Source organism: Pangasianodon hypophthalmus, chromosome 8, assembly GCF_027358585.1.
Source record: "Pangasianodon hypophthalmus isolate fPanHyp1 chromosome 8, fPanHyp1.pri, whole genome shotgun sequence".
NCBI classification, from domain to species: Eukaryota; Metazoa; Chordata; class Actinopteri; order Siluriformes; family Pangasiidae; genus Pangasianodon; species Pangasianodon hypophthalmus.
Window position 1 is genome coordinate 28,366,789 of NC_069717.1, and position 27,514 is coordinate 28,394,302.

The 27,514-nt window shown below is 37.5% G+C and overlaps 1 protein-coding gene across 1 annotated transcript; it reads left to right on the top strand.

Moving 5' to 3' along the window:
- Window positions 1-627: 627 nt before the first annotated feature.
- On the top strand, window positions 628-27,514 carry glt1d1 (glycosyltransferase 1 domain containing 1). Its single transcript, XM_026945691.3, has 12 exons — window positions 628-1,099; window positions 2,513-2,667; window positions 2,896-3,001; window positions 6,068-6,119; window positions 8,196-8,232; window positions 8,338-8,394; window positions 17,588-17,686; window positions 18,869-18,918; window positions 20,870-20,913; window positions 21,358-21,478; window positions 23,088-23,186; window positions 25,656-27,514. The coding sequence occupies exons 1-12, from the start codon at window positions 1,032-1,034 to the stop codon at window positions 25,800-25,802; spliced, it is 1,035 nt and encodes a 344-aa protein (XP_026801492.3). The 5' UTR covers window positions 628-1,031; the 3' UTR covers window positions 25,803-27,514.

Sequence of the window (27,514 nt, forward strand, 5' to 3'; positions counted from 1 at the left end):
ATTACTATAAGCAATAATATACATTGTTTCTCTTTATTCTGGTTATTATTTATCTAAAGATTAGCTGGTCGGTGCTGTGGGTGGTATCGCTGCTTATATTAATTATAAATGCAATTTAAAATGATTGAAATGAAATGTATTAAATCAAGCAATAAGACACAATATTAAAAATATAAAAATAAGGAACAAAACCACAACAATGATACAGATAAAAAATGACATTTTGTCTACAATAATGTATTTATTTGGGGTGTGTGTTTAGTGAAGGGAGAAATAAAACACTTTTATTTTATTTTATTTTATTTTTTTAAATAACATGATGTCAGGATTAATTTTTAAAAACATAAACATACCCTTGTAAGAGGGATTTTAACTATGACATGTGATTGGATGATTTTCTATATTAACTGATTTATTATTACCATTAAAATCTTTAAAATGTGAAAAATAATGAAAAATTAATAAATACATATATTTAATTATCACAAAAAGAGGTAGAACATTGTCACTGCCTGCTACAGTGATATTATTACATCACATTTAAAGATATATAATAACAGACTTGCGATATAATTCCAGTTTCATATTAAATAATTATAAACAACTTTTATTTCGTTATATCGTGGAGTTTTGTTTATTGGATATTAATAAACAGGAACTAATCGGTTCTGTAGTTCTTGTTTCCCGGGGAACACAATCTCGAACGGACACATGCTGAAAGCAAACGACTACACGTTTCCCCACCCGTATTCATACATATCCCGCCTTCTTGTCTATGATTGGTTAACTCCGACACGCCTCCTCGCAGAGATTGGCTAGTAGGACTTCAACCGCCGAACGCGCACTTCCGGGTTTATCCGAATACGGGTAGGTAAAGAAAACAACACCAAAAGTAAATATCCGTGTAAAAATACAGTACCGGTGACCCTCTTGTACAGGACAGGATTATTAAACAGAGCAGCCTTTGTTTCAGATATTTTAAGTGTAAAATTTTAATTTATTTCAGACTTATTTCGCGAGACAGTGGAGAAATGAAATTACTGTTCCTAGCTTGCCTCAGTCCCAAAACTGGGAATTGTACTACTGCCGAAAGGATAAGGTAAAAGAGCTGGTTTTATTTTTAAAACCCTTTAAGAACGTAGACCAATTTAATCCCTGTAATGTTAAATAATCGGAAAAGATGGAGGAAGAAATTTGCTTTGAAAATATAATCCCGGAAATGACAGTTTAATGTATAAAAATCGCAAAATAGCAAGTCAAAAACAAACAACCAAAAAACAAAACAAAATCAACACTCATTTATTACTTAAAAAAATAACCTTATATAAATCATTGGTCTACTTTAAGGCGCTCAGACGCGTTTGTTGTCAAGGGGCGTGGCTTTACAGTTGATCATTGGCAGGGGATGTACTTATAAGGTTCGGTTGCTTACGGGGGCGTGGCCTGTTGCATAGGCAACCAAAAAAAAAGAAAAAAAGAACGGTTTTGCTGCTTGTAGTGAAATGTAATTATTCTGTGACTCATGTAGACCTGGAGTTTTCTGTTATCATATCATTGTAAATGCATTAAAATCTTTTTAGTAAGTCTTTTAATAAAGTTGTGTGCAAATGTATGTGTGGGCCAAACAGAACTAAAAATTCTTCCTATATTTACAAAATTTTCTGATTTTCATTGCCAATCAGCCATAAATGATCACGCATTTTTACAACACAATTGTTTTACATTTAGCCACTCCCACAAAACCCCATAAAAGGGAAGCTGAAAATCACAAAACGACAACAAAATGATGAAAGAGCACCTCCTAAGCACAGCATGCACTAAATCTTCCAGTAATGCAGCTCGGCCACTGCGGCGTGTCTGCTACCACAGACGCACACTAACATTTTCCACCTTTTACAGGGTGCCATTACTTTTGTCCAAATTAAATGCCTATTCTTATTTTTCTCTCTTTCTCATTTTTCTTTCTTTTAAGTCATTTATATGAAACGATTAAAATGTTCATTAAATTGGTGTGTATAATTGAAATAAATATGTGATTTAAACTTCACAGCATAATCCGTGTATAAAATTACAGCAACTCAGCGCCAATTTTACAGTTTGATACCGAACAATGGATTGTGTTTATATTATATGGTATTTTTGTAGTGTTACATGTTAACCTTTTGCTAATGTTCTGTGTTAGCTGAGTAGAGAATATGTTATGAGGTTATGAGGTTAGCTAGCTTGTAAACTGCTAGTTAATTAGCTAATTGGTGTGTGTAGTTAGCATGTTAGATGAATCAGCACTCTGTTAAAACACAAAAGAACATTTTCTGGATGTTCTGAAAACGTTCTTTTATATGCATCATGTTTTGAGGACATTGTAGAGATGTTATTTTTGTCATGTTACATGTTAACCTTCTGCTAACATTGTATAATATTATGCTAATCTGAAATAGTTAGCTAGGATCGGTGTTGCTGATGGTGTTGCTGATGGTGTTGCTGATGGTGGAATGTTTTGTAATATTTTTAGAGATCATATAGAGAGCGCAGGTCATGTCTGTGTGCTTCGGGACACCAGAGACTTCAGCTCGGCTTCTGAGGTAACGCTGCTCATGAGTCAAGATCAAGAACCGTTTGACGCAGCGCTGGCGATTCATCTATTTAAAGGAGGAAGACTCCTCTTAGGTGATCTTTAACTACACAAACTGTTTACACACTTATACACACACATACACACACACACCAGGGTAGAACAATATAGCTTTGTTAAAGGAATGGTTTTTAGCTTCTTTACATCTGTGCTGCAGCTACTTGACTAATGCAAAAACATCTTAATTCATTAGAAGTATTATTTCTTTTTCACTTTAAGAGCTTGTGGAGAATGTTGCATTTTCTTTTTAAAATGGCCCGCAGATGTTGGAGTGCCTTTCGGAGTGGTCTTCGGAGGGACGGACATCAACGAGGACATCAAGGACGAACACAAGCGAAGCGTCATGGAGGAAGTTCTGCACAGAGCCAGGTGAAGCTGAAGTCCTCTGTGGAGAGAAAAAATATCAGGTTTTTATGTTATTCAGATGAAACTCATGGAAAGACAAGATAACACTGTTGCTAAGCAACTGGGTTACATGGACGCCAATAAGACTAGCTAGCTAGCACATAGCTGGCACTTCTTTTATATGTATGAAGGAAAGGCACAGTGACAGCAGAAATGAAATAAAATAATTCAGAATATCAACATTTCTCTCAGATGTGTTGATAAATTAGTAAAAAAAAAAAGACTGTAAAATTAATACTGTATTATAGACCATTTTTAAAGGTAGCATTGAATCCAATGTGGAGAAAAACATTGCAATTAAATGAAATTAACAAGAAGTCATGTGGTTTATGTAGGTTAAGTCAAGATAACACTGTTGCTAAGCGACAATGTAACATGGACGCCAAAAGGACTAGTTAGCTAGCATATACAGTAGCCGGCATGTCCTTTATATTCATGAAGGAAAGACAAAGTGACAGAGAAAATGAGACAAAATCATTCAGAATATCAACATTTCCCTCAGATATGTTGTTAAATTCATAAGAAAAGATTGTAGACTAAAATTATAAAGGAATTATCGACCCTGTTTTAACTTAGCATTAAATGCTGGACAGAGCCACGTGAGGTTAATGTCCACTGAAGAGAAAAAGGATCAAGTAGTTAAGCGTCAAGACAGCACTGTTGCTAAGCAACAGGGGAAAATAGACGCCAAAAGCATTAGCTAGCTAGCTAGCATATAACTTAGTGACAGTGCAAGTGACATACAATCATTCAGAATATCGACATTTTCCTCAGATGTGTTGTTATATTCCTTCGGAAAGACGCTAGACTAAAATTATAAAGGAATTTTTAAGGAGAAAAAGAGACATGATTTGCAATTTATTTTGACTCAAATAAAACTGATGGAAAGTCAAACATATGGTTCAAGTTAAGCAACATGCTAACATGCTAAAGATGTAGCCAGCTAGCATATAACTGGCAAGTGACAGAGTAAAAAAGACTAAATCATTAAGAATATCAACAATTTCCCTCAGATCTGTTGTTAAATTAGTAAAACTAGACTAAAATTAAAACAACAATTATCCATCCTGTTTGAACATAGCATTAAATGCTGGAAAGAGCCATAATTTATTGCTTTTCAAGTTAAACTCATGGAAAGTCAAGTAGGTTATGCCAAGGTAACAGTGTTGCTAAGCAACTGGGTAACATGGACACCAAAGGACTGTGTGTCGTGACTGGAAATTAGGTTAAAGATGTAGCTATAACTATCACATGTGTTACACATATGGAGAAGAGGCACAGTGACAGTGCAAATTAGAGAAAATTGTTCAGAATATCAACATTTCCCTCAGATGCGTTGACAAATTACTGAGGAAAAAAAACTCTAGACTTTGTTTGACTGTAGCCTTAAATGCTGGAAACAGCCACATGGGGTTAAAGGTCACTGTGGGAATTTATTGTTTTGCAAATAAAACTCATTGAAAGTCAAACACATGGTTCAGGTAGTTAAGAGTCGAGATAAGACCATTGCTGAGCTAAGCGCTGTGGTATACAGTATAAGATGATAATAAAACAGATTGACGTGCCTTTGGGGAATTTGTACATGAGTGCGATGAAATTATTTACATGTGTAGTTGTGTGTATATTGTCTTGTGAATGTTTAACCCCGACATTTTATGTGCTGGATCTGACCATGAAAAAGAATAGCTGTGATCATTCCTGCCTGGTGGTGGAGTTTTTATTCAGTAAGGCAACATGCTGGAACTTTTAAAACCACACACTTCTTTTAGTGAAGACCCCCTGCTGCTGTCTATACACACCAGCTTCATCATCAATCCAATGCCCTTCAGAATCGCAGAGAAGAAAGACAGAGGAGATGTAAAAGACGACGGTGAACAGTTGAAAAGTGACACTTCTCTTTTTTTCAGTCAGACACTGAGGGGAAAAAGCAGCAAGTTTTTCTGTTTTCCTGTAAATACAAAAGAAGAAGTGTGAAGACCCTGAAGTATGACTCGGTGTGTGTGTGTGTGTGTGTGTGTTTGTGTGTTTGATTTTGCACCTGAATTGACAGTGGCTTCCTGGTTCAAAGGCAGAAGTGAGAAGAAAGCGATAGATACACAGAAGTTTAATGTGGCGGTTCTACAAATAAACATTACTAGAGGAAATGAAAAAAAAAATGCTCAGACGCTCCTACACCTTTTCTTTTATCAAGAAATTAAATGAATACGCAAATTGGACATGCCCCCAGCTATACAAACCACTCCATGTTTGATCTTGTACTTGTTTAAATATTTTTTTGACATCAGAAGTTAGGATGTAAACTTCAGGCTTCCACACCATACAATGCAGTTTTGATTCTTAAGCCAACAATTTGTTATAGACTGAATCTGCTATGATGTGATTCACTTTAGTATCCTCAGATCAACATGTGACCAAGTTTTAGAATCTGGGATCGGCCGACCGTTAATTATCCGAATGATGATGACATAGAGAAGGACTATTTTTTAAAAAATATGAGAATTACGGCCAAATCACCATGCTAGCTTGTTAAAATATTTGCACATTTAAAAATGTCTTTTTTTTTACACACCAAAATGGGCCTTTTCATTAATAATCAATTTATAATAAATTAAATAATCGGTTTATGATTGTTGCCCTGAATCATTTCAATCATTGCCTTTTAATTCAGTGAATCAATCCAAATCATCTGATTAGAAATGTGAAGAGATGAGTCAATTCGATTCATGATTCATTGGATTTCAGTTTGATTCCTAAGCCATTTTTGTGAATCGTAAGTGATTCATTTCACTAAACAGTAAATTCACTAAACAGTAAATTCACTAAACAGTAAATTCAATTCTGACACGTTTTAACTCATTCGGTGTTGTTTACTTACATGCTTTTTTTTTAACCAGAATTTTTTTTAGTGTTTGACCAAAGTAAGGGATGTAATGAAAATTTAGGATTCAGGAGTTTTTAAATAAATTGTATAAAGCTCTTTACATAAAACTCAACTGAACTTGATCTCTCTCTTTCGCTTTCTTTTCACAGGTTTGCTGTAGCGTTCACAGAGGAGATGAAGCAGAAAGCTCAGGCTTACTTGGTAAGACGCTAGTGTTCATAAGTCCTCCATTTTCTGCGTGAAAGCTAATCTGGTGCTGTGAATATGCAGGTCATTTCACGCTAAAGCTCTCTAATCTGACACAGTGTTTACAAAAAAACCACCACACAGTGTTGTATAGTGAATAGTCTAGAGCAGGATTGACCACGTAAGGAATAACACACTTTGTGTCATGCTGTTGTATTAAAATAATCAACGGTGTGCTGGTGTGATGAAGCAGAGTCACTCGCAGTTGATTATTTTTCTATAACAGCACATCCTGAAGTGGTTTATTCCTCTTATACCACAGCGATTTGCCAGTGATTACATTTTTTTATCTATTAAAGATGGTAAAAGTGAGTTTATGAATTTATTATGTTTCATTAATTAGGCGAGTTTATGTGGGTTTTTCATTGAGGCACATTTTTAGAGAATTTAGAGAACGTTATTGAAGCTGTGTGTCTTCCAGTTCTGTAGGAATGAAGTGAAGTGAACAATAATAAAGCAGATATCAAGCAAACGATCGACCAAACCGTCGCCGTTCGTCTTTAATGGTGCAGAAAACAAATGAGAGAAAAACGTGGACTAATGTGTCTCTAACCGAAGTCGCAAATAAAATACACATGGCTACAAATAACGACAACGACGATAATAATCATTCTCAGCAGCATCCCGTAATAATGCATCAGCATTCAAAACAAATTACAAACGTTTCATTGGCGGATTAGACTCTCACAGTGACACACACACACACACACACACACGCACACACACACACACACACAGCAGGCATCCAGAGCTGATAACATCCAGCCAATTTCCTCTCTCTGTGTGTGTGTGAAATGATTCGCTTGATCTCGACCGAGCAGCAACATTATTCCGTTATCACGCTCCTGCCGCTTTATTATTTTTTATATATTGATTTTAGAATTGTGCAGAGATTATTCCTGATTATACTTCCGCCTCTTTTCATGCTAGAGCAATGGATTTCATGTGGCTTTGAGAAACGCTTAATAGAAAAATAGGAATATGCAGAGAATTGTGGGTAATTTAAAGGCAGCTCATTTATACAGTGTATGGCAGTATATTGTGGCTAATGCTGCGTTATGATTGGACGGACTGGACGCTGCCTAGGTAGGCTACATTTGAAAAAGTTTGAAAGGTGTCTTTTTTTTTTTTTTTTTGGAAAAATCAATCCCATAATTCCATTCACCAGAGAAACATGATGGACAGAAATGTCACTCTGACAGAGGAATATATTTTGAAAAAGGATATAGTCAATTGTAGCTATAATATCACAATTATTTGGCAATTTATTTACTTTTACCACCATTTCGGAACGTTACCATGACAACAAGTACAAATAACAGTTATGCGCCAATACTCATGTCTAATTAAAGTAATAAATTTAATTGCACAGAACTGAATTATATGCTACGGTGCATGGAAATGTTTACAGTAGGAGCGTCAAGAAGAGCGCAAGTTGGCGACATTGTTGTCATAGCAACAATCATAAACTCTAGTTCAACTATAACATTATTATTTTTTTTTTAACACTGCTTTAAATTTTACCTACAACATTACAATCTCATACCTTCTGGTACTAAGTAACCATGTTGGAACGTTACCATGACAACAAGTACAAATAGCTAGTTATTAGCCAATATTTCACTATCATTATCAAACTATTAAATTTAATCGTGCAGAAAGAAATGTTTCTTTCAGCTACAGTGCGTGGAAATGTTTAAAATAAATGCGACAAGAAGAGAGCGTGTTAGAGATGTAACCATAGCAACAATCGCAGACTAGTTGATTGTAACGTTTTAATCACAGCTCCTCCTTTTATATAACCATGTTGAATGTTACCATGACAACGAACGCATATAGTGGCTATCGGACACTATTTCTTTTTCACATTCGTAATTAAAGTATTAAAGTTAATTGTGCAGTAATGATTTATAGGCTACAATTTGTTGAACATTTTTAAAAAAAAAAACGATAGAGACGTAACCATAGCAACAATCGTAGACGGTTTATACGAACTCTAGTCACATTGTAACGTTGTTTTTGCTGCTTTAGGACTGTGACATCACTAAGATCTATGTGCAAGCTCAAGGTAAGGACAGATCTGCACTTTCTCATCCTCACACTAACTCGTTTTATTGTGTTTTTTTCTCGTTTGAGAATGATTACGATGTTCACGTACTCCGTTTCTCTTCAGGAATTGAGACGAGAGTGAGCTCTGACTTCAGCTGGAGGGATTTCTTACGCACTTCAGGTATTTATCACGATAAATAATTCTCTCGCCTCTCACCATCTTTTTCTTCTCTCCTTTCCTTGTATAATAGAACCCCTTTCTCTCCTGTCCTCTATTCTCTCTTTTTTCCACTACTCTTTTCTCATTTTTCCTCTTCTTCCTTGTCTCCTCTCTCTTCTATCTTCATTTCTTCTCTCCTTCTTTCTTTCTTCCTTCTTTCACCTATTCTTTCCTCCGTCATTTATTACCTATCGATCTATCGAGCTATTCTTTTTTGTGTACCTACATTTAACTGGTCCTTCATTTTTCTTTCTTTGTTCCTACCTCCAACATTCATTATCTTTCTTTCTTTCTTTCTTTCTTTCTTTCTTTCTTTCTATCTTCATCATTCATTATCTATCTATCTATCTATCTATCTATCTATCTATCTACCTTTGCTTATCTTTTTCATTTATCTCTTTCCTCCTCTCTCTCTGTTGGGGTTTTTCATTCTGTGTGTGTGTGATTAATAACTCTCTTGTCTGTGGTCATTCATCATCACGGACTGCCAGTAGGGTGCAGGAATTTCGATAAGCAACACACTCCTTATTAAAAATACATCACACACACACACACACACACAAACACACACACACACACACACACACACACACACAAGCTTCAGACTCAGCCTTCATTAATATCAGCATGTCCACCTGTCAAACATAAAGGTGAATCCCGGCGTCTGTAAATCTGTGTACATGTGTAAATGTGTTGATACACCTGAGTATACGTGTGTGTGTGTGTGTTTGTGTGTGTTACAGTAATTAAACAAAAGAGACGGCTGAACAAACAAGGAGGAAGGGGGGAAAAAAGGAATAGAAAGGAATAGAAGTCAAAAGGTGAAAAGAAGTAGGACAGATATTTCCAGATATTCTTTAAAACCTAATTATATATAATTATTGTAATGTTCTAAGGGTGTGCAAACTTTTGCACTTGACTGTATTACAAAGCACACATCACACCTGCAAGTTACATATTTGTGACGTCATTATCCACAGCAGTGCTGCGTAATGTTGTAAATGTTTCAGATTTGTTTATCTTTTAGATGTTATAGTAAAATAATTTTAATAAATGAAGAATAGAACACAACCCAGACATGCTGTTCTAGTAAAATAATCTTTCTTTTTCTATAACATCACACCCGGAGGAGTTTTATTCCTCTTATACCACAGCAATTTATACATTTTTTACAATTCTTCATTTATTAGAGAACATCATAATATAGAATGTCATACTTTTTATCCATTTATAGTTACAATAATGTTGTGGAAGTTAGTTCCTGTTATCCCTGTTTTCCCTCACTCGCTCTTCTTTGTCATTTCGCATGTCGGAAAACTTATAGCGTTAAGGCTTACAAACTGTACGCTCATTTATTAGTGACGGAAAAAGATAAACAAAAGTAAAAGTAATGTAAAGAAAATACACTGCCTTGTCAAAAAAAAAAGTCGCACAATCTAATATTTTGTTGCACTGCATTTAGCTTTGATTACGGCTCGCATTCGTCCTGGCATTGTTTCAACAACTTTATGCAACTTCACAACATTTATTTCCATCCAGAGTTGCATTAATTTTTGCCTGAGATCTTGCATCGAGGACAGGAGAGTCGGACCACTCCGTAAAGTCTTCTCCAGCACGTTCCAAACACTTTCAATGGGGTTAAAGTCAGGACTCTGTGGTGGCCAATTCATGTGTGAAAATGATTCCTCATGCTCCCTGAACGACTCTTTCACAAGTTAAGCCTGATGAATCTTAGCATTTTCATCCTGGAATATGCCTGTGCCGTCAGGGAAGAAAAAGTCCACTGACGGGAAAACCTGGTCATTCAGTACATTCAGATGCTCAGCTGACTTCATTTTATTGCCGCACAATGAGGCTGAGCCTCGACCTGACCAGCTGATGCAACCCCAGATCATAACACTGCCTCCAGAGGCTTGTACAGTAGGCGCTATGCATGACGGGTGAATCACTTCATGCATTTCCCTTCTTACCCTGACACGCCCATTGCTTTGGAATAGAGTAAATCTGATTTTATCAGACCACATGACCTTTTTCCATTGCTCCACAGTCCAGTCTTTATGCTCCAGAGCAAATTGAAGTCATTTTTTCCGATTAGTTTCACTAACAAATGGCTTTCTTGTGGCCACACAGCTGTTTAATCCCAATCCTGGAAGTTCTCATCACATTGTGCATGTGGAAATGCTCTTACTTTCACTATTAAACATAGCCGTGAGTTCTCCTGTCGATTTTTTTACGATGTGACGTCACCAAGCGTTTTAAAGATCTCCGATAATGATCATTCAAGATTTTTTTCCGACTACATTTCTGATGTAAAGTTGACGGTTCACCATTATCCTTCCAGGCTTTAATAGTGCACTGGACATTTCATAACCCAGTTCCAGTGATTGCTGAAATCTCCTTAGCTGTGTTCTTTGCTTGATGCAGGCCAACAATTTTCCCCTTCAGTAACATCTTTTCCACGACTATGGGATACGTAATCTGCCGTGGCTGTTTAAGAAATGAGAAGCTACACACTGCATCAGGTAAGATTAAAAGAACTGTTACCAGCTGAAACATATTAATCACTGCAGTAATGATCCAATCAGAGGCTCTTAAGTATTTGCTTATTTAAACCCAAACAGCGACCTTTTTTTGGCAGTGTATATACAAATATATAGCAAATAAATGAATTAAAGGTGTGTGAGGAGGAGAGCTACACTAAAAGAATCTCGAATATCAAATTTAAACCCAACTCAAACCTAAAACATTGACGTGAACAGTTCAAGCAGACATTCCGAGATTTACTGTAATCCTGAGTGTCGGAATCTCCGGAATCTTCTCTCTGTTCAGTTCACTCAACTTCTCATTACAGTGGGAAGTGTGAGAGAGATGTGTGTGTGTGTGTGTGAGATGAAGATCAGAACAGTACCATCAAAGCATGAAAGCACAGTGTGTGTGTGTGTGTGTGTGTGTGTTGCGGTGGGCACTGGTGGCCTCCCGCTGTCGTGTAGCTCGCGGCAGGGTTTTTTAGGGAACACTGGTAGGAGGTCTGCTTATCTGAAGAAAGATATTCTGAGAGACTCTGAGTGTCTCTTTTGGATAGTGATCACGACGTGTGTGTGTGTGTGTGTGTGAGAGAGAGAGAGAGAGAGAGAGAGAAAGCGAGAGAGAGAGAAAGCACAGCATTGTGTAACCCCCTGCTAGGTGGAGGACTTAGAAAAAAAGATGATGAAGATGGACTGAGATAAAGATTGTACTTAGAATTAATATCAGGAATATAATGGAGATGTTGTAAATGTTTGTTAGCTTTGCACACGCACACACACACACACACACACACACACACACACACACACACACACTCGAAGCTCTCAGTAGGAAAGCAGGGCCTCTTCCTCTAAATAAAACAGTTTCCCAAGTGTTTTATTCCTCTTATGCCACAGCAGTGATTCCAATTTTTCATTCTGTAAACAACAGCATGTCTCACTTTTTATCTGTTTATAGTTACATTTAATGTTGCGGAATGTCCAGGAAACAAGTTAGTTCCTGTTCTCACTTACGTTATAGCAGCTGTAAACAGTCGTTCCCTCACCAGCCTCTCTTTTTTCTCTCTTTTAAAGTTAATAAGACAAAAAAACGCAGCTTGTCATGTTACCGAGAAACCGCAAAGCGTAAACTCCTCTGTCCTGAAGATGTCAGAAGATTTACCTTTAGTTTTTACAAAGAGCTGACACTGGAGACTCCTTCCATAAATGTTAAAATAAACATCAATGACTCCATACAGAAAACTTCACCACATCAACAGTTATACATGTTACACATTACGCATTTTAATCTGTTTATTATTAGGCTCAGATTATATTTAGTGATAAATTATAATAACGAGCGCATGAATATAAACCTGTAATGCGGATGATGAAGTAGTTCCACTTACAGACTTTCCTTGTGTGATGAAATTGTTCTGTTATTTGCTAGCTGCATTAGCCTTGTAGCTTTTTAAGGTGCATTATGGGATATGGAGTTGTAATTTCTGAGTCTCCTTTATACAATAATGATGTAGTCGAATCTAAAGAAAAGTATTGTTTTTGTTGAATTTGAACATTGAAGTTTTCAGACAAGAACAAAAGGAAAGAAGGAAAACTATAGACAGAACGATCAGAACAGCTTTGGGTCAGAAAATGATCCGTGAAACCACACAGTCTGGTGTAAAAGCATTTTCAATATCTGCAGCCTGATGTGTGGCAGATGTGTGTTTTGTTTTATTGGATTTTAGCCTCACGTCTGATTGAGATCTGATAAAATCCCCAAGCTGGAGGAAATCTAGATTGAACTGTCAGTGTCTCATCAGTGGACAACACAAAACCGTTCACTTCCTCACGAATCTTTCCCTCCGTTATAAGATGTTTGTGATGTGTTTTACGATAATGTCTAGTGTTGATTTGTTTTCTTTAAATGACATTTGCTGTTTTTTGTGTTAGCTGAACAGAGCAGGATCGACAGGTACATGAGGAAATAAATACCAGCTGATGATTAGCTCCCTCTGTCTCATTGGTTTGTATTGATAAGCTTCTGTCTTCTTCTTCACCATCCTTTATTCCGTTGATTTAGTTTTCTTCCTTCTTTTTGATCCATTTTTGATGAAATCTGATTTGTGCCGATTTGATTTGATTCTCAATTCTAGCTCCAAATTATGGATTTCTGCATAATTACAGTCACAGAAACATATTCTTGCATTTCTGATAAATTTGTAGAGATGTTCCTCTGCCTTCCAGTACTTTTATAATTCATTAAAATAAATCTGGTGTCATGAATTAATGCTGTCAAATTTAACAAAATAACATGGATAAGTGATTAAAATAGACCAGTTTTATAAAAAATAAATAAATAACTTCACTGTCATATTAATTAACATTTTAAAAGAAAATCAAAAATATATGACAATAATAAGAAAATGTATTCAGACTAATGCACAAAAATTGTCATTAATGTTTTTTATAACAATTTAAAACAAAATATATATATATATATATATATATATATATATATATATATATATATATATACACACACACACACAAAATATATATATTGTAACATTAGTCCTCTGAGGCAAGCGTAGTGAAGAACCCAAGTGCAGCTTTTAATTAGCAAAGTGAAATCCACACAAATCCATACAAATAAAGACTTGCCTTGACTTGAACAGACTTAACTTGGCATGAACACACTAGACACGAACAGACTGCAGGTTGCAACATCAATACACGACAAAAGACAATGGCTACATGAGGGCTATATACACCGAACAAGACACATGAAACCAAGGAACCAATCAGAACATGACACAAAGACAAGGGTAACACATGACAAGATCACAGGAGGGGCAAGGAACACATGGGAAATGGAGTCCAGAAAGCAATGGCAAGAGTCCAGGGTGGAGTGCCCTCTAGTGGAGTTCATAGGCACTCCAGCTGGTGATCTTCCAGACACTCCTCAACAGGAATAGACATGAGTCCAGGAGGGGGGTGGAGCGGAGACGGAACAGGGGGAGGGATGGAGGGCCAGGTCCATGTGGAAGTGGAGGAACAGGGGACTGAGGCAGAGCCAGCGGGGCAGAGACCCAGGGAGGAGCAGGCGGAGCTGAAGGGCACCAGGGCGGAGCAGGCGGAGATGAAGACCACCACAGCTGAGCAGATGGGTCCGAAGATCCCCACGGTGGAGCAGACGACCACCACAGCTGAGCAGAGGGGTCCGAAGATCCCCATGGTGGAGCAGACGACCACCACAGCAAAGCCGAGGAGAGCAAAGATCCCCATGGTGGAGCAGATGACCACCACAGCAGAGCAGATGTCCACCAATGTAGAGCTAACAAGGCAGGTGCCCACCAAGGCGGGAGTTCATGAACGGCCTCCTTGGCCGTGACAGGACAAACTGTGAGTTCATAAAAAGCCTCTCTGCCTGTCCTGTCACGGCCATGGAGTTCATGATTGGCCTCCTTGGCCGTGACAGGACAGGCAGCGAGTTCAGAAATGGATGCCGCCGCCTCGGGAGGTTCTGCAGCGGAAGCCGCCCGCTCGGGAGGTTCAGGGGCAGACTCGTGGACAGGAGAGGCCTCTGGGGCAGACTCGTGGACAGGAGAGGCCTCTGGGGCAGACTCGTGGACAGGAGAGGCCTCTGGGATGCCAGCCGCTCGCACTGACTGTCCGGGGACTCAGGCGTGGCGGCCATCTTGGTCGGGGACTCAGGCGTGGCAGGCTTGTCGTGAGCAGGCCCTGGATTAGCAGGTGTGACATTAGTAGGCCGTGGCTTCGCAGACATGACGTGAGCAGGCCCTGGCTTGGGAGGCATGACGTGAGCAGGCCCTGGCTTGGGAGGCATGACGTGAGCAGGCCCTGGCTTGGGAGGCATGACGTGAGCAGGCCCTGGATTAGCAGGTGTGACATGAGCAGGCCCTGGCTTGGCAGACATGACATGAGCAGGCCCTGGCTTGGGAGGCGTGACGTGAGCAGGCCCTGGCTTGGGAGGCGTGACGTGAGCAGGCCCTGGAGTAGCAGACATGACGTTAGCAGGCCCTGGAGTAGCAGACATGACGTGAGCAGGTGCTGGCTTGGCAAGCATGACGTGAACAACTCCTGACATGACGGTCGGGACATGACAATGCTCCGGTGTGGTGGGTACCGGAAGATAGCAGGGTTCCTCATCCGCAATCCCCACAGTGAACAAGGAACCACTCAACTGGAGTGCAAAGTCAATATATGTAGCCAGAGTCCAGTGAGGCGTGTGATGTGGCATTAACAATGAGATTTCTTTTGTGAGGCCAAAACGGAAAATGTCTTTGAGGGCCGTGTCATTAAAATCCACTAAATGGCACAATCCACAAAAGTCCTCAACATAATCTATGGCCCCGTCGCCTTGAAGCTGCTGGGTTCATGGTAGCGGTCATGTATTCTGTAACATTAGTCCACTGAGGCAAGCGTAGTGAAGAACCCAAGTGCAGCTTTTAATTAGCAAAGTGAAATCCACAATACAAATAAAGACTTGCCTTGACTTGAACAGACTTAACTTGGCATGACCAAACATCACAGGAGGGGCAAGGAACACATGGGAAATGGAGTCCAGAAAGCAATGGCAAGAGTCCAGGGTGGAGTGCCCTCTAGTGGAGTTCATGGGCACTCCAGCTGGCGATCGTAACATATATATATATCCTAATAATAATTGTCATAGTAATAGCATTGTATATATATATATATATATGTACATACACACAGACACACACACACATTTAATAATAAAATAAAACATTTTAGAAGAAAAAATATTATAAATCAATGGAAATTATTTTTAAAAAGATTCGATATAAAAATGATAATATTTATTTGATTAATATGAACAGAACTCAATTGACTCAAAAGGTTGAACGAATTTCTTTTTCTTGGATTTGAATGGATTTCTTCTTTTTTTGAAGAGACATTGACGTGCACTTTCTTTACTGCTACTTGTTTGAATGAAGGGTTTTAGCCTCTAATCTGTCGCTTAAGCCTGATTTTAGCCCTAAGCTGATGTCCTTTAATGTTACACTTCCTTTCATTTTTTTAATATTAGCAAACTCCTGTTACGGTGATGGAATGGACCACTTTTTATGACATTTTGTCTCGACAGCCCTTGACTTTTTGTGTTCATTATAATCCTGCGTGTGATTTTCCTGTCAAACCCTAACGTCTGAATTGCTGAAGGCATTATGGAATTGGATGCTTATCTGCGGAAATGAATTTCCTTCCCTTATCGTGGCCTTATCTCTCGGAGAAATGGGTTACAGAATCCAAAAAGAGTTTAATCCTGCGTGTTGTGGTCACTTGGGTCGTGTCCCATTTCAGCGAAGTCTATCTCAGACATATTTTCATGTGTTTCAGCCTCCTAGCATGGGATTAAAAGGGATTAGAGCCCCTGATCCTGCAGTCACTGACCCCAAACGATTCCAGATCGCTTCAGAAAATCCTCATCACATCAGCGGAAGTCCTTGGTCTTCCCTCGAGACTCTCTTTCTTGGTTTCATTAACCTCTCTGGGTCAGGATAATTAACATGTGCACAGTTTCCCCGGTTGAGTTGATCAGATCAGAAGTTTTAGCGTCCGAACCGGGGTTCTGAAGTTCTCATTACGGGTCTGGACATGGACACATGCTAATCAGCTAAAAGGTTCAGGATTTAGATTAACTTCTGTTTCATTACATTTGCAATTCAAAGCTGTTTGAAGTACTAAGAGCATGATTAGACATGCCTAGCAGAGTGTGAATGCATCCCATTCTGAACTCTGCTCATTCATTAGCTAAAACATTAATTAGCAAAATGAAGTGTTGCTAGCTAGCATGTTATCGACTGGGGAACTTTTTACTGATCATGCTTGTGGCTGTTTGCAGTCTTTTTTGCTTGTGAGTAACCATGAAAAAGCTACATGATAACTTCATATATGATGAAATTCGTAGAACCATAAAACTAGCATCTAGCATCGTAACTAAATTAGTAAGAGTAACAATATTCCATCTCAATAATGAACTGTTTGCTATTTACTTAAAATCTACTTGACATCACAAAAAAATCATTAGCATCTTAATAGTCTTAATTAGCATCTTAATATGTTTAAGAGCATAATTTAAACTCAACACTTGCTAAATGATGACTTTATTTCAGAGATATTTAAGGCTGGATAGACGTAAGCTTGATTACAAAATGTACAAAAGCTACACTATGAAAAACATGCACAAGTTAGCTACTAGCTAGTGAGACAAAGTTAGCTAGCTCACTAATGGTTATGGGTTCGACCCAAACTGATGTGAAATATTTTGTGGTCTTATACACATTTTATATGCATTAAATAATATTTGTGTGTGTTTTACTGACTACCTGATGGCTGTCACATGGTCAGCTAGTTTATGGTGTTGATATAGGGCATGACCTCTAGTAGGGTCCCAACAAAATAGCATGTTTTCCAGCTCACTGATTCTTTATGCACTTTCAGTTGGGTTTTATGTTCATTTTGTGTTTATGTTCCTAAAAGTATAAAGATGAATAAATAATTTGCTCTACATTTTATCCTTCTGTCCCCTTCCTGGTTGATTTGCTGTAAATGCAGTACAGCAGAGGATTCTGCTAACGGAGGATCTCATTTGTTTGGGTTTGTAGGAGTGTGTGTGGATCGAGTAGATGACCTGCACGTGTTCCTGTTAGTGTGTGGACTCAGAAAAGTGAAGGACCCTCTCTACCTGCTGAACGCTTTCTCAGGTGAACCATCACACACTTCTTAAGCCTAATGTACAACACTGTAGACATCTCAGACGTTCATTTTTGAGGTGTTTAGTTCCCACGTCCTGTTCCAGTGCTGCTTTTAATGCACACTTGTTCATTTCTTACAATTTCTTCCGAGGAGAATTTAGTAGCTAGCAGCTAGAAGCATATTAGCTAATTAGCAAGCAGATTTGACTCTGAACACAGTTCAGAGGAATTAGCTTATGATTCCTGGAAACCGTGACATTGATCTTGATGACAAGGGCCATAATTTTCTTAGTCAAATCCTTTAACCACTATACACTTCTCCAAATGAGCTACAAGTGGCCACTCATGTCATGTCAACCCTGTGGTCTCATGTTCTATATTCCCAGGATCCTATGTGTCCTTGTTACCAGAACCTGTGTTACCAGGGTCCTAAGTTCCCAGGGCTCTATGTTTCTAGTGTCTTATGTTTCCAACCCTTCTATGTTCCCAGGGTCCTTGCGTCCAATAGTTTCAAAACCCTATGTTCCCAGACCCCTACATGTCCAGGGTCCTATATTTTCAAGCTTCTTTGTTCCCAGGACTTTAAGTTTCCAGGGTACTATATTCTTAGAGTCTTATCTTCCCAGGGCCCTTTATTTGTATAGTCTTATGTTCCCAGGGTCCTATGTTCTAGGCATCTTTGTACCCAGGAACCTGTACTGTTATAGTGCTATGTTTCTAGGCCCCTATCTTACCACGGTCCTTAGTTTCCCAGGGTCCTGTGTTTTCAGAGTCCTATATTTCCAGAGCCCTCGGTTCTCAGGGTTCTGTATTCCCAAGGTCCTATGTTTCCAGTATCCTATATTCTTATAGTCCTAGGTTCCCAGTCTGCTATGTTTTCAGGGTCCTATGTAGAGTTCTCCGTTCTCAAGGGTCCTATATTTCCAGGGCCATATATTATTATAGTCCTATGTTCTAGTGTCCTATATTCTGATAGTCTGATGTTTCTAGGGCCATGTATTCCCAGGGTCCTATGTTCCTAAGGTCCTGTGTGTTTGCTGCCAACCAAGGGTATTTTGTGGTCTGACCTCTGGAGACGCCATGATGCCCAGTGACTTCCTGCTCTCATGGCCTAAGGCGTGTGTGTGTGTGTATGTGTGTGTTCTGTTTTATTTACATGGCTAATCCTCTGCCAGATCTTGTTTCCAACAGAATGGCATACCCAGAACCCTCTGGTGATCCTCATCATCATCGGCCCAAAGGTGAGCACAAATCCGAAAGTGTGTGTGTGTCTGTGTGCTGGTGTGTTGTGTGCACAGCTCACACAGCTTCTTTACTAGTATTAGCATGACAGCCTAAAGCTAATTGGATGTACCAGGTTGAGAATGATCACAGCGGGGCATAAAATTCTGGGCATAAAATTCACACTTCTGACATCCATGTGCTGCTTGGACGTGCCAAGGAACGTTAGGAGCTAGCCATGAGCCTGCGTCAGAACATCAGCTGCTTCAGATCATGGCTTTGGGACTTGGTTCACTAGCAAGACTTTGATAAGGTCAAAGTTCTCAAGGAGGATCTTCCTGGACCAACCACAAGCTGGGATGGATCTTTGAATAAACATAAAAAGTCAACAAATTGTGAGGCAAATATGATGAGGAATGATGGTCCTGTTGATCAACGTTTCTTACAGAATTCAGTTCCTCTGAATTATATTGCAGAGGTATGAAGATTTCTTTCCCAGAAGATATTTTCTTAAACTTGCAATGCATTCTGAGAGAAAATTAAAGCCATTCATATGTAATAGACTGAATGTCAGGATCTCAGCTTGTTCATCACCACCTAGTGCTTGGTGCTGGTTGTAGATGGTATTTTCACCTCATATTTTAAATGGTTTTGCAGATTTAACAGCACTAGAACATAAACACTTCTCCTAAAAATTGATTTTTCTCACCGCCTAATGATCGCACCCTGCTGCTGGAGTCCAGTGTGTTCCTATACTGTTTTTAACATTCATCAACGCAAGTCAGGTTTGTTATACATATATATGGGATCAACATTGTCAACATTACTGTAGTCTTTTTTCCTCATAACGATCATCCGTGGTTTATTTTGGCAGGAATTTTAAGTTTAGTTTTACTCATGAACATCGTTCTTAGTTTTGGTAATATTTTAGGTTACCATATTTTGGGTTATAAATTACTCTAAGCTGCTGTTATATTCCAAGTCACAGGACTTACACAAAGGAGCACTTACATCATAATTAATCAGATAGAGGAAAAACCTCGACTTGTCCTTAATCTCCAAAATCTGACAGTATTCTTTAATGCTTTTCTCAACAAGACTAATGCTATGTTGAAAATAATGAGAATGTAAAAGTGTCTTGTCCAGACGCTGTGATTTGGGTATTACAGAAATCATCTCACACAGCCAAAGTCCCTTATGGTTTATATGAAAAGATAAATGTGAGATCTGGTCTTACTCGTCTTACTTTTTACCACAGGATGACCTTAAGTCATGTTTACCATGTGCTTTATTTTGAAATTTTCTAACACTGATCTAATGATGCTGTAAAGGTAAGAAGAAGCAAACTGATAATGAAATAGTTGCTATGATTTAGAGTTTAAGGTCTCTATTGCTCAGTACATTTTTCATATTTCTAGAAATAGTTACAGTAAATGATATTTAGCCTTCTAAACTCCAAGCAACCATGGATAGTTCTACACTTCCACTTCTCATAACACATTGCACCACAGTGCTGTTGAACTCTGGATTCTGATTGGTCAGAATTTGTTGATTAATTTTCTATAACAGTACTGCAGCTGCAGATCAGAGGTTTATATTCATGCGCTTGTTCTGATACGTTACTGTTTCGATAGTAACAGCTCATTCACAGGGACTTGTACAGCAGACGCTCCACGTAAACGGATAAAAAAACGTGTGTAATTGTTGATATGGTGAAGTTTTCTGTAAGGAGATGTTTATTTAACATTCATGGAAGGAGTCTCCAGTGTCAGAGCTTTAGTATAGCTGTGTTCAATGTTCAGAAAACACAAACTGAACAACACAATATTTGTGAACTTTCCTAAAAGAGCAAACATGGCCCATGTTTATCCAGTGAAAGATAAGATTTTTCTGCTTTTTCTGCTTTTTGACAGCAGAAAAGTGGTACTTTTTGTTTTACTCACTTTAGTTTTTCTCTCTTTTGTTTTACAGATCGACCCTGTACTTAGCTCAGAGGTTGAAGAGTGTGTGAAGAGGTAAAGCTCCCTCCTCTTTCATCTTTCCACTCCTCTTCTTAGACTTTCTTCAGAAGCTCAACTCTTTATCTCTAACAAAGTACGCAAGAAATTGTCTTCATGCTTTGAGTTTTATAGGTTTTTTTTTTCTTTTTTGCAGCTTTTGGCCCTCACATGAAATTGGTCTTGGAGTGTGCTAACTTATCTCTGTATACACTCGTTTTTAGCCAAAGTGAAATTGTAAACAAGCTCGCTATAATGCATGGAGGATGTCACGCTATCGGACTAGCATCTTAACCCAGAATGAATTGCAAGATTGTGTGGGAAAGTGATAAGAAACATTTTTTTTATTATTATTATTTTGAATCCTGAGAGGCCAGGATGTGCTGCTGTAACTTTCTACAGTCTGCTGTGTTGCTTCTTTCCAGAACTTTCCTCAACAAACTTGTGTGTTTGTGTTCGTAGGTCTGCTGGAGTATTTTTAGCAGCAGAGAGGAGTCAGGAGGAACTCCACGCCGCCATGAGGAAATCATTCGCCGTGGTCAACTCGTCCGTTTCTGAAGGCATGTCCGCCGCCATCTTAGAGGTGTGTATCTTCACGTCAGTGTTGAATAACATACGCAATGGGATGGACTTTTTTTTTTAACTACAAGATTAGATCCATGATTTCTTCCTAGGCTCATTCTTGAGATTTCATTAGTTTTAATATATTTTCTTTTTCAATCTTTTACTATTTTCGCTCCAGAGGGATGAGACACAACCATGAAATTCAGTAGCAACATAGCTATAATTCAGTAGCTATAATTTCCACTAGCCAGGCTGTCGTTTTCAAAACATTTCTATTTAAATGTTTAGCGAAATTTTAATGTTTTCAAAAAAAGAGAAAAAATATTATGTTGAAGTAACAAGTTTAGCAAAAATGACTACAATAACCTAAAGAAAATTTACCACAATCAATAGCAAAATACCGTAACTGCTAACCGAGTAGCAGGCGTACTATAAAAACACTAATATGAGAAATTTTACTATTATATATACGTATAAATACTTACACTGCTTTTGTGTAGAAGATTCACAAGCTGCTAGAGGGCAATTGTTTATTTTTAAGTCTTTATTACTAATTATGGTTTAAATACCATATTTTATACATCTTAATTTCTTTTGCATATGTTAGTAGATTTGTGTAATTAGTGCAGCAGGTCATGGGTTTGAGCCGTGTTGTGATTCTTGGCACACAAGCCATGATGAGAAGGTAAAAAAACTTCATATCATGATAATTGCTAGCTTTTTATCTTTGTTCTCAATATTTTCACATACAGAAGTGTGTAAAGTAGTTCATAGCTGAAACAAATAAAAAAATTCCTGCCAGATTTACACTCGTGGATTTACACAAGAATTTTTTTTATTTCTTGTGTAACTTCTCCTGCTTTATATTTATAATATCCAGCTTTATATATATATTTTTTTTTAAATCAGAAATTACTCACATTTTAACAGAAAATAAATCTTGGCCGATGCTCCTTCAAATTTGTCTGTAATATAAGAACTGTATGATATGATATGATATGATATAATATAATATAATATAATATAATATAATATAATATAATATAATATAATATAATATAATATAATATAATATAATATAATATAATATAATATAATAAGCAAAACAATGTAATAAAGCAAATATAGAAAAAATATTTTTAAAAATTGTTGGTAATGTAATAAAATTCTCAACTAATAATCTATTATTGTTATTAAATGATTCCTTACATTTTTTTCCACTTCATGTCTAATGTAATAAACTGTATATAATGTAATATTTTACTTTATTATGTGAAAAATGTCTTTTTTAATTTTATTTCTCAATAAAACCACTGAAGCCTTAAGACTTATCAGGATCAAATCAGTAATCTAATCTCATACATGCAAAAATATTAATAATTAAAAAAATCCTGCTTTGCCTTACAGGCGTGACATTTTTCTGCTAATCCCGGTCTTATCAGTGTGTTCTGCAGTAATCTAGTTTATCTACAGCAAACACTGGAGAAAATGTCTAGGGATTAAAGTACTAATTATATGCATGTTTCTTCTGTACCCTTGAATTGGAGTTATCTGATTATTACAGGTTCACATATCCATGGTAACACGTAATGCGTGTGTGTGTGTGTGTGTGTGTGTTTATTTATCAGGCCATGGATTTGAATGCGCCAGTGTTAGCGAGGGATATTCCCGGGAACGCTGCGATTGTCCAACACGAGCACAGCGGCCTGCTCTACTCGTCCCCCGAGGTGAGATTTAGAAATGTCGCTTTGTCATTAATCTTATTCAGCACAGAAAGCAGATTATGTGTTCATGTTGTATTTGATAATTAAAAAACAACTAATGTATCTTGAGGCATTGCAGAACTGACAACATTCTGGAAAATATTATTCTTAGATTTTTTTTTAATTTCTGCATGAATACTTAACTATAAAAATAAATGCACAGGTGTTTATGCACACATTTGTACACACTCTGGATCCTCAGTCCTCTGTAATATGGAGCACTTAGTCAGAGATTAGCTTTATTCCCACGAGCCAGAGCTGAAAATGATGAATTTCATGGTTTTCAAATGATTTTTAAAAAGCGCTCTGTATATCTGGTCCATGTCTGTAACATTGTTCTCATTACACAAGAAATGGGCTGTTCATGAGAATCCAGTTGGGAAAAATGTTCATATCCTCCTGAGTTTGTGTAAATGTACGTAGAAATTGAACACAGTTGACTGGATTGAAATGGATGAGTTACTGTGATTGTATATACGGATTACGCTGTCAAGTTTAAATCACTTTTATTTCAATTACACAGCAACTTAATGGACATTTTGTGAAATTTCATATTAATAGCTTATAATTAAGCAATTCCAAAACAAATCCATAAATAGAGACAAATAATACTAGCCATTCAAGTAAGACCAAAGTAATGGCACCCTGTAAAAGGAGGAAGAGTTAGTGTGTGACTTTGGTAGCTGATGCGCTGCAGTGGCCGAGCTGCGTTACTGGAAGATTTCGTACACGCCATGCTTAGGAGGTGCTCTTTCACCGTTTAGTCACCATTTTGTCATTTTCAGCTCTCTGTGAACTTTGCCTTTTATGGACTTGAGCAGATATGATTTGGGTAGTGAAATATTCCCTCTGTGTGTGTGTGTGTGTGTATATGTGTGTGTGTGTGTGTGTGCGTGTGTGTGTAGTGATATGAATGATTCATCTACAGCTTGAGTTTTGATCCTGCAGCGTCTCGTAGAAAGAGACTTATTATATGCAATAAGAGAATCGTTTCATTGTGAATTAGACTCTGATGTTCTCGCGGTTTCTCATGTCCTGCTGAGATCAGAGCGATAGCGCGAGTCTTACGCTACGGCATGCTGGGAAACCCAGATTCTCTCACGAGACCGTGGATGAATATTAGCTTCACACACAGAGACAGATATCTACCTCTGTATTCATGGATAAGAATAACCAGCAGGGGAGTGACGGAGAGCTTCAAAATATCTTAAAGGGAAACACACACACACACACACACACACATACACGGAAAGAAAAGGTCTGCTGTGTACAGTATGAAGAAAAAAGTCAGCCAAAAGAGATGTGTATAAAACGAAAAGGGTGTACAACATTACAGGAATATTATAAGGAAAGAAATGTGTCACTTTCCCACAGAGAGGAGTCTCTGATATCTCTGTAGTGATGAAGAGCAAGGAGGACTTAATAGCATTAGCAAGATTTGTGCTAATGCAGCTAGCATCAGAGCTTGAGTAGCATTTCCACCTTCCCATGAACTTGCTATAAAAAATCATTCAAATTTATAACAGCCACTTAAAAAAAAAACCAGAAATACCTTTGAGTAATATAATCAGGTCCAAATCTCACTATGATTATCATAATATTAAAAGCTCTATGATGAAATTATGTATAACTCTATAATACAAAAAATTACAGTTTTGTGAATGGATATTCATTCTTGTTCTTATTAGGAATTTAAAAAAACACAACACATAGAGGAGTTCCTGAATCATCATCAGGCGTCATTAAGAGATGACAGCAATTAACACTGTGCTAGGAATAACATATTTAACATTTAACATTTAAATGTCCATAGAACAAGTTAGTTCCTGTTCTCACTTACATTATAGCAGCTATAAACAGTCGTTCCCTCACTATCTGTTTTTTCTCTCTCTAAAAGTTAATAAGACAAAAACCTACTGACTGTTGAGAAACACTGACACTGGAGACTCCTTCCCTCAGTGTTGGAAGGCTTAGGAGGCACTCCGTCACCATTTAGTTGTCATTTTGTCATTTTTAGCTCTCTGTGAGCTTCGCCTTGTATGGAGTGTTGTGGGTGTGGCTAAATGTAAACCAGCTGTGCCATGAACGTGCTCGGTAATTTATAACTGATTGATTTATTAACATATGCACATGAGGCGTGGCCTATGAAAACATTCACACACGACTTTACTAAAAGATCCAGGTCCAGTGTGCCTGAGGTTAGTGGTTAGAAGGCTACAGTTGTACTGTGTAAACATTTGGCTGAAATTATGAGAATGTGAAGAATTTTCAGCCTTCAGTTTCATCAGAGGGTTTCAAACACAGCTAAAATAAAGGATCTGTCTCTCCATGAACGATCGAGCTCTCATTCGGATGTTGAAACGTATTGTAGTCGCGCTCTCATGGTAATACAGAGTAACTGTAATATTTAGAGCATCTCCTGTTCTTCTGTAGGAGTTTGTGCTTCTGTCCAAGAGACTGCTGAGTGATGAGGAACTGCAGGAGAACCTGAGAACCAACGGTAAACGCTACGTTATGGAGAGACACGACTCTATGAAAGAGAGAACGACGTACCAGCAGCTGGTGGAAAAACTGCAGTAAGGCTCAGAGCAGCTTCACTGTTTTCCAGTTTGCTCAAATGTTCTTCTTGTGAACCTTCTCAACACCTGATGGCTTTTATACGGATGAGATCATTTTCAACTTGAACCCAAGGGAATAAAACATTGCATACATTTAGGTTTACAGTTACAGGAGCGATGTTTTAATCTATTAGTAATAATCACTGCTGCAACAAAAACGTTTCATTTTTAGGAAAAATTATGATAAGGAAATTCAAATTGAATGGGTTTTTATAAATGCTTGGTTTCCTTGCAGTAGGAAAAGATTTTCAATTTATGTTTACGTAACAGGAAAGTCATCTTCGCTAATAGTTTTGCTATTTCAGGTGCTTTGTCTTATAGGAACATTTTTGACATTCCAGAGCTCTAAAACGAGCTTAACGAGTGTCTGTACGATGGAGGAAAACTTTTTAAAGTGAACACCAGGGTCCATTTTATCCTGAGCAGCTAAAAAATACAAAGATGATCAATTACATCATTGAGCTAATGCAAACAAGACATAATTATGCACGACTTAGTGCTAATATTACATTTTCAGAGATTTAGTGGTTAAAATCTCTTATATAACATATCATTTACATATTAATTACCGAATTAGTATATCAAGATCGGCTAACTTAGCGCTTTATAATATTATCACATGTATTAATTATAATAATTGTTGCATTTAAATATATATTTTATTCTATATTTTTTCTGTCATTTAATACCAAACTCAAATTTGAAATTAGATATTAGAAACTAATAAGAGGTCTGTAGACAGTACATATTCTCTTCTGTGCTTTGGGGGAACCCTTAACTGTAGAACCCTACAACAAAGGCATTTTCTTCCATCTGAAACCCTTTTATGAACATCTAAAACCCTTAATTGTCCAATGCCACTTTAAAGGACCCTTGAAGAACCCTTTTTTTAAGAGTGTATGTATTTACTGGGTAAATGTGCAGCACAAACTCCAAATTATTGCTCATTATTTTCTTCTTAATAACAAGAACCTGTCAGGATAGTTCTCCTTTTAGAAAAATGGTTCTTTAAGTGTTCACTGGATAATTAATGGTTCTTAGCTTCAAAAAAGGAAACCTTTCTGGTAGGTAAAGACTTTTATAGGGTTCTACCCAGAGGGACAGCCGAAGAACCAGGTCTTAGTGTCTTAGTACCTGTTATTTATTTCTAATTATGCAGTTTGAGGTTGGTATTAAATGACAATAAATAATGAATAAAATATATCTTTAAATGTAATAATTAATGTGATTAATGTAAAAAGTGTTTAATATAAAAGATAGGTGATTATGGTGATAAGATAATTAGGTACTAAATAGGAATGAAGGAGTGTCTGAAAACTTCTGATTTCCATGACAACCGGTTTACAGGGCTGGTGTTTTACTGTTTTAAATGATGTACTGTTTACAGAATTATAAATCTATATAAACCGTATAGAAGGCTTTATAGGAATTCTGAACTACATAAGTACTGTAGTCGAAGCTTAGTAATCCTCAGACTGTGGGTTTGAGTTTGTTTTTAGGAATAATCTTTACATACAGCAGGTTTTGAAATGTTTCACAGTTGATAATGTAAATGCTGTAAATGCTCAAAGAAATGTTTTTAAAAATATATTTATTCATTATTCTTCTGAATGCAATCACTTCATGTATGTCTTCTGAATGTACCGCATGATAAAAATAAAGAATGTTTTAAAT

Excerpts from the sequence above, each read along its gene's own strand:
- glt1d1 (XM_026945691.3), top strand. The coding sequence starts at position 1,032 with ATGAAATTACTGTTCCTAGCTTGCCTCAGTCCCAAAACTGGGAATTGT. Across the intron at positions 1,100-2,512 it reads ACTACTGCCGAAAGGATAAG|AGATCATATAGAGAGCGCAG; the intron begins GTAAAAGAGCTG and ends TAATATTTTTAG. Across the intron at positions 20,914-21,357 it reads GTTGAAGAGTGTGTGAAGAG|GTCTGCTGGAGTATTTTTAG; the intron begins GTAAAGCTCCCT and ends TTGTGTTCGTAG.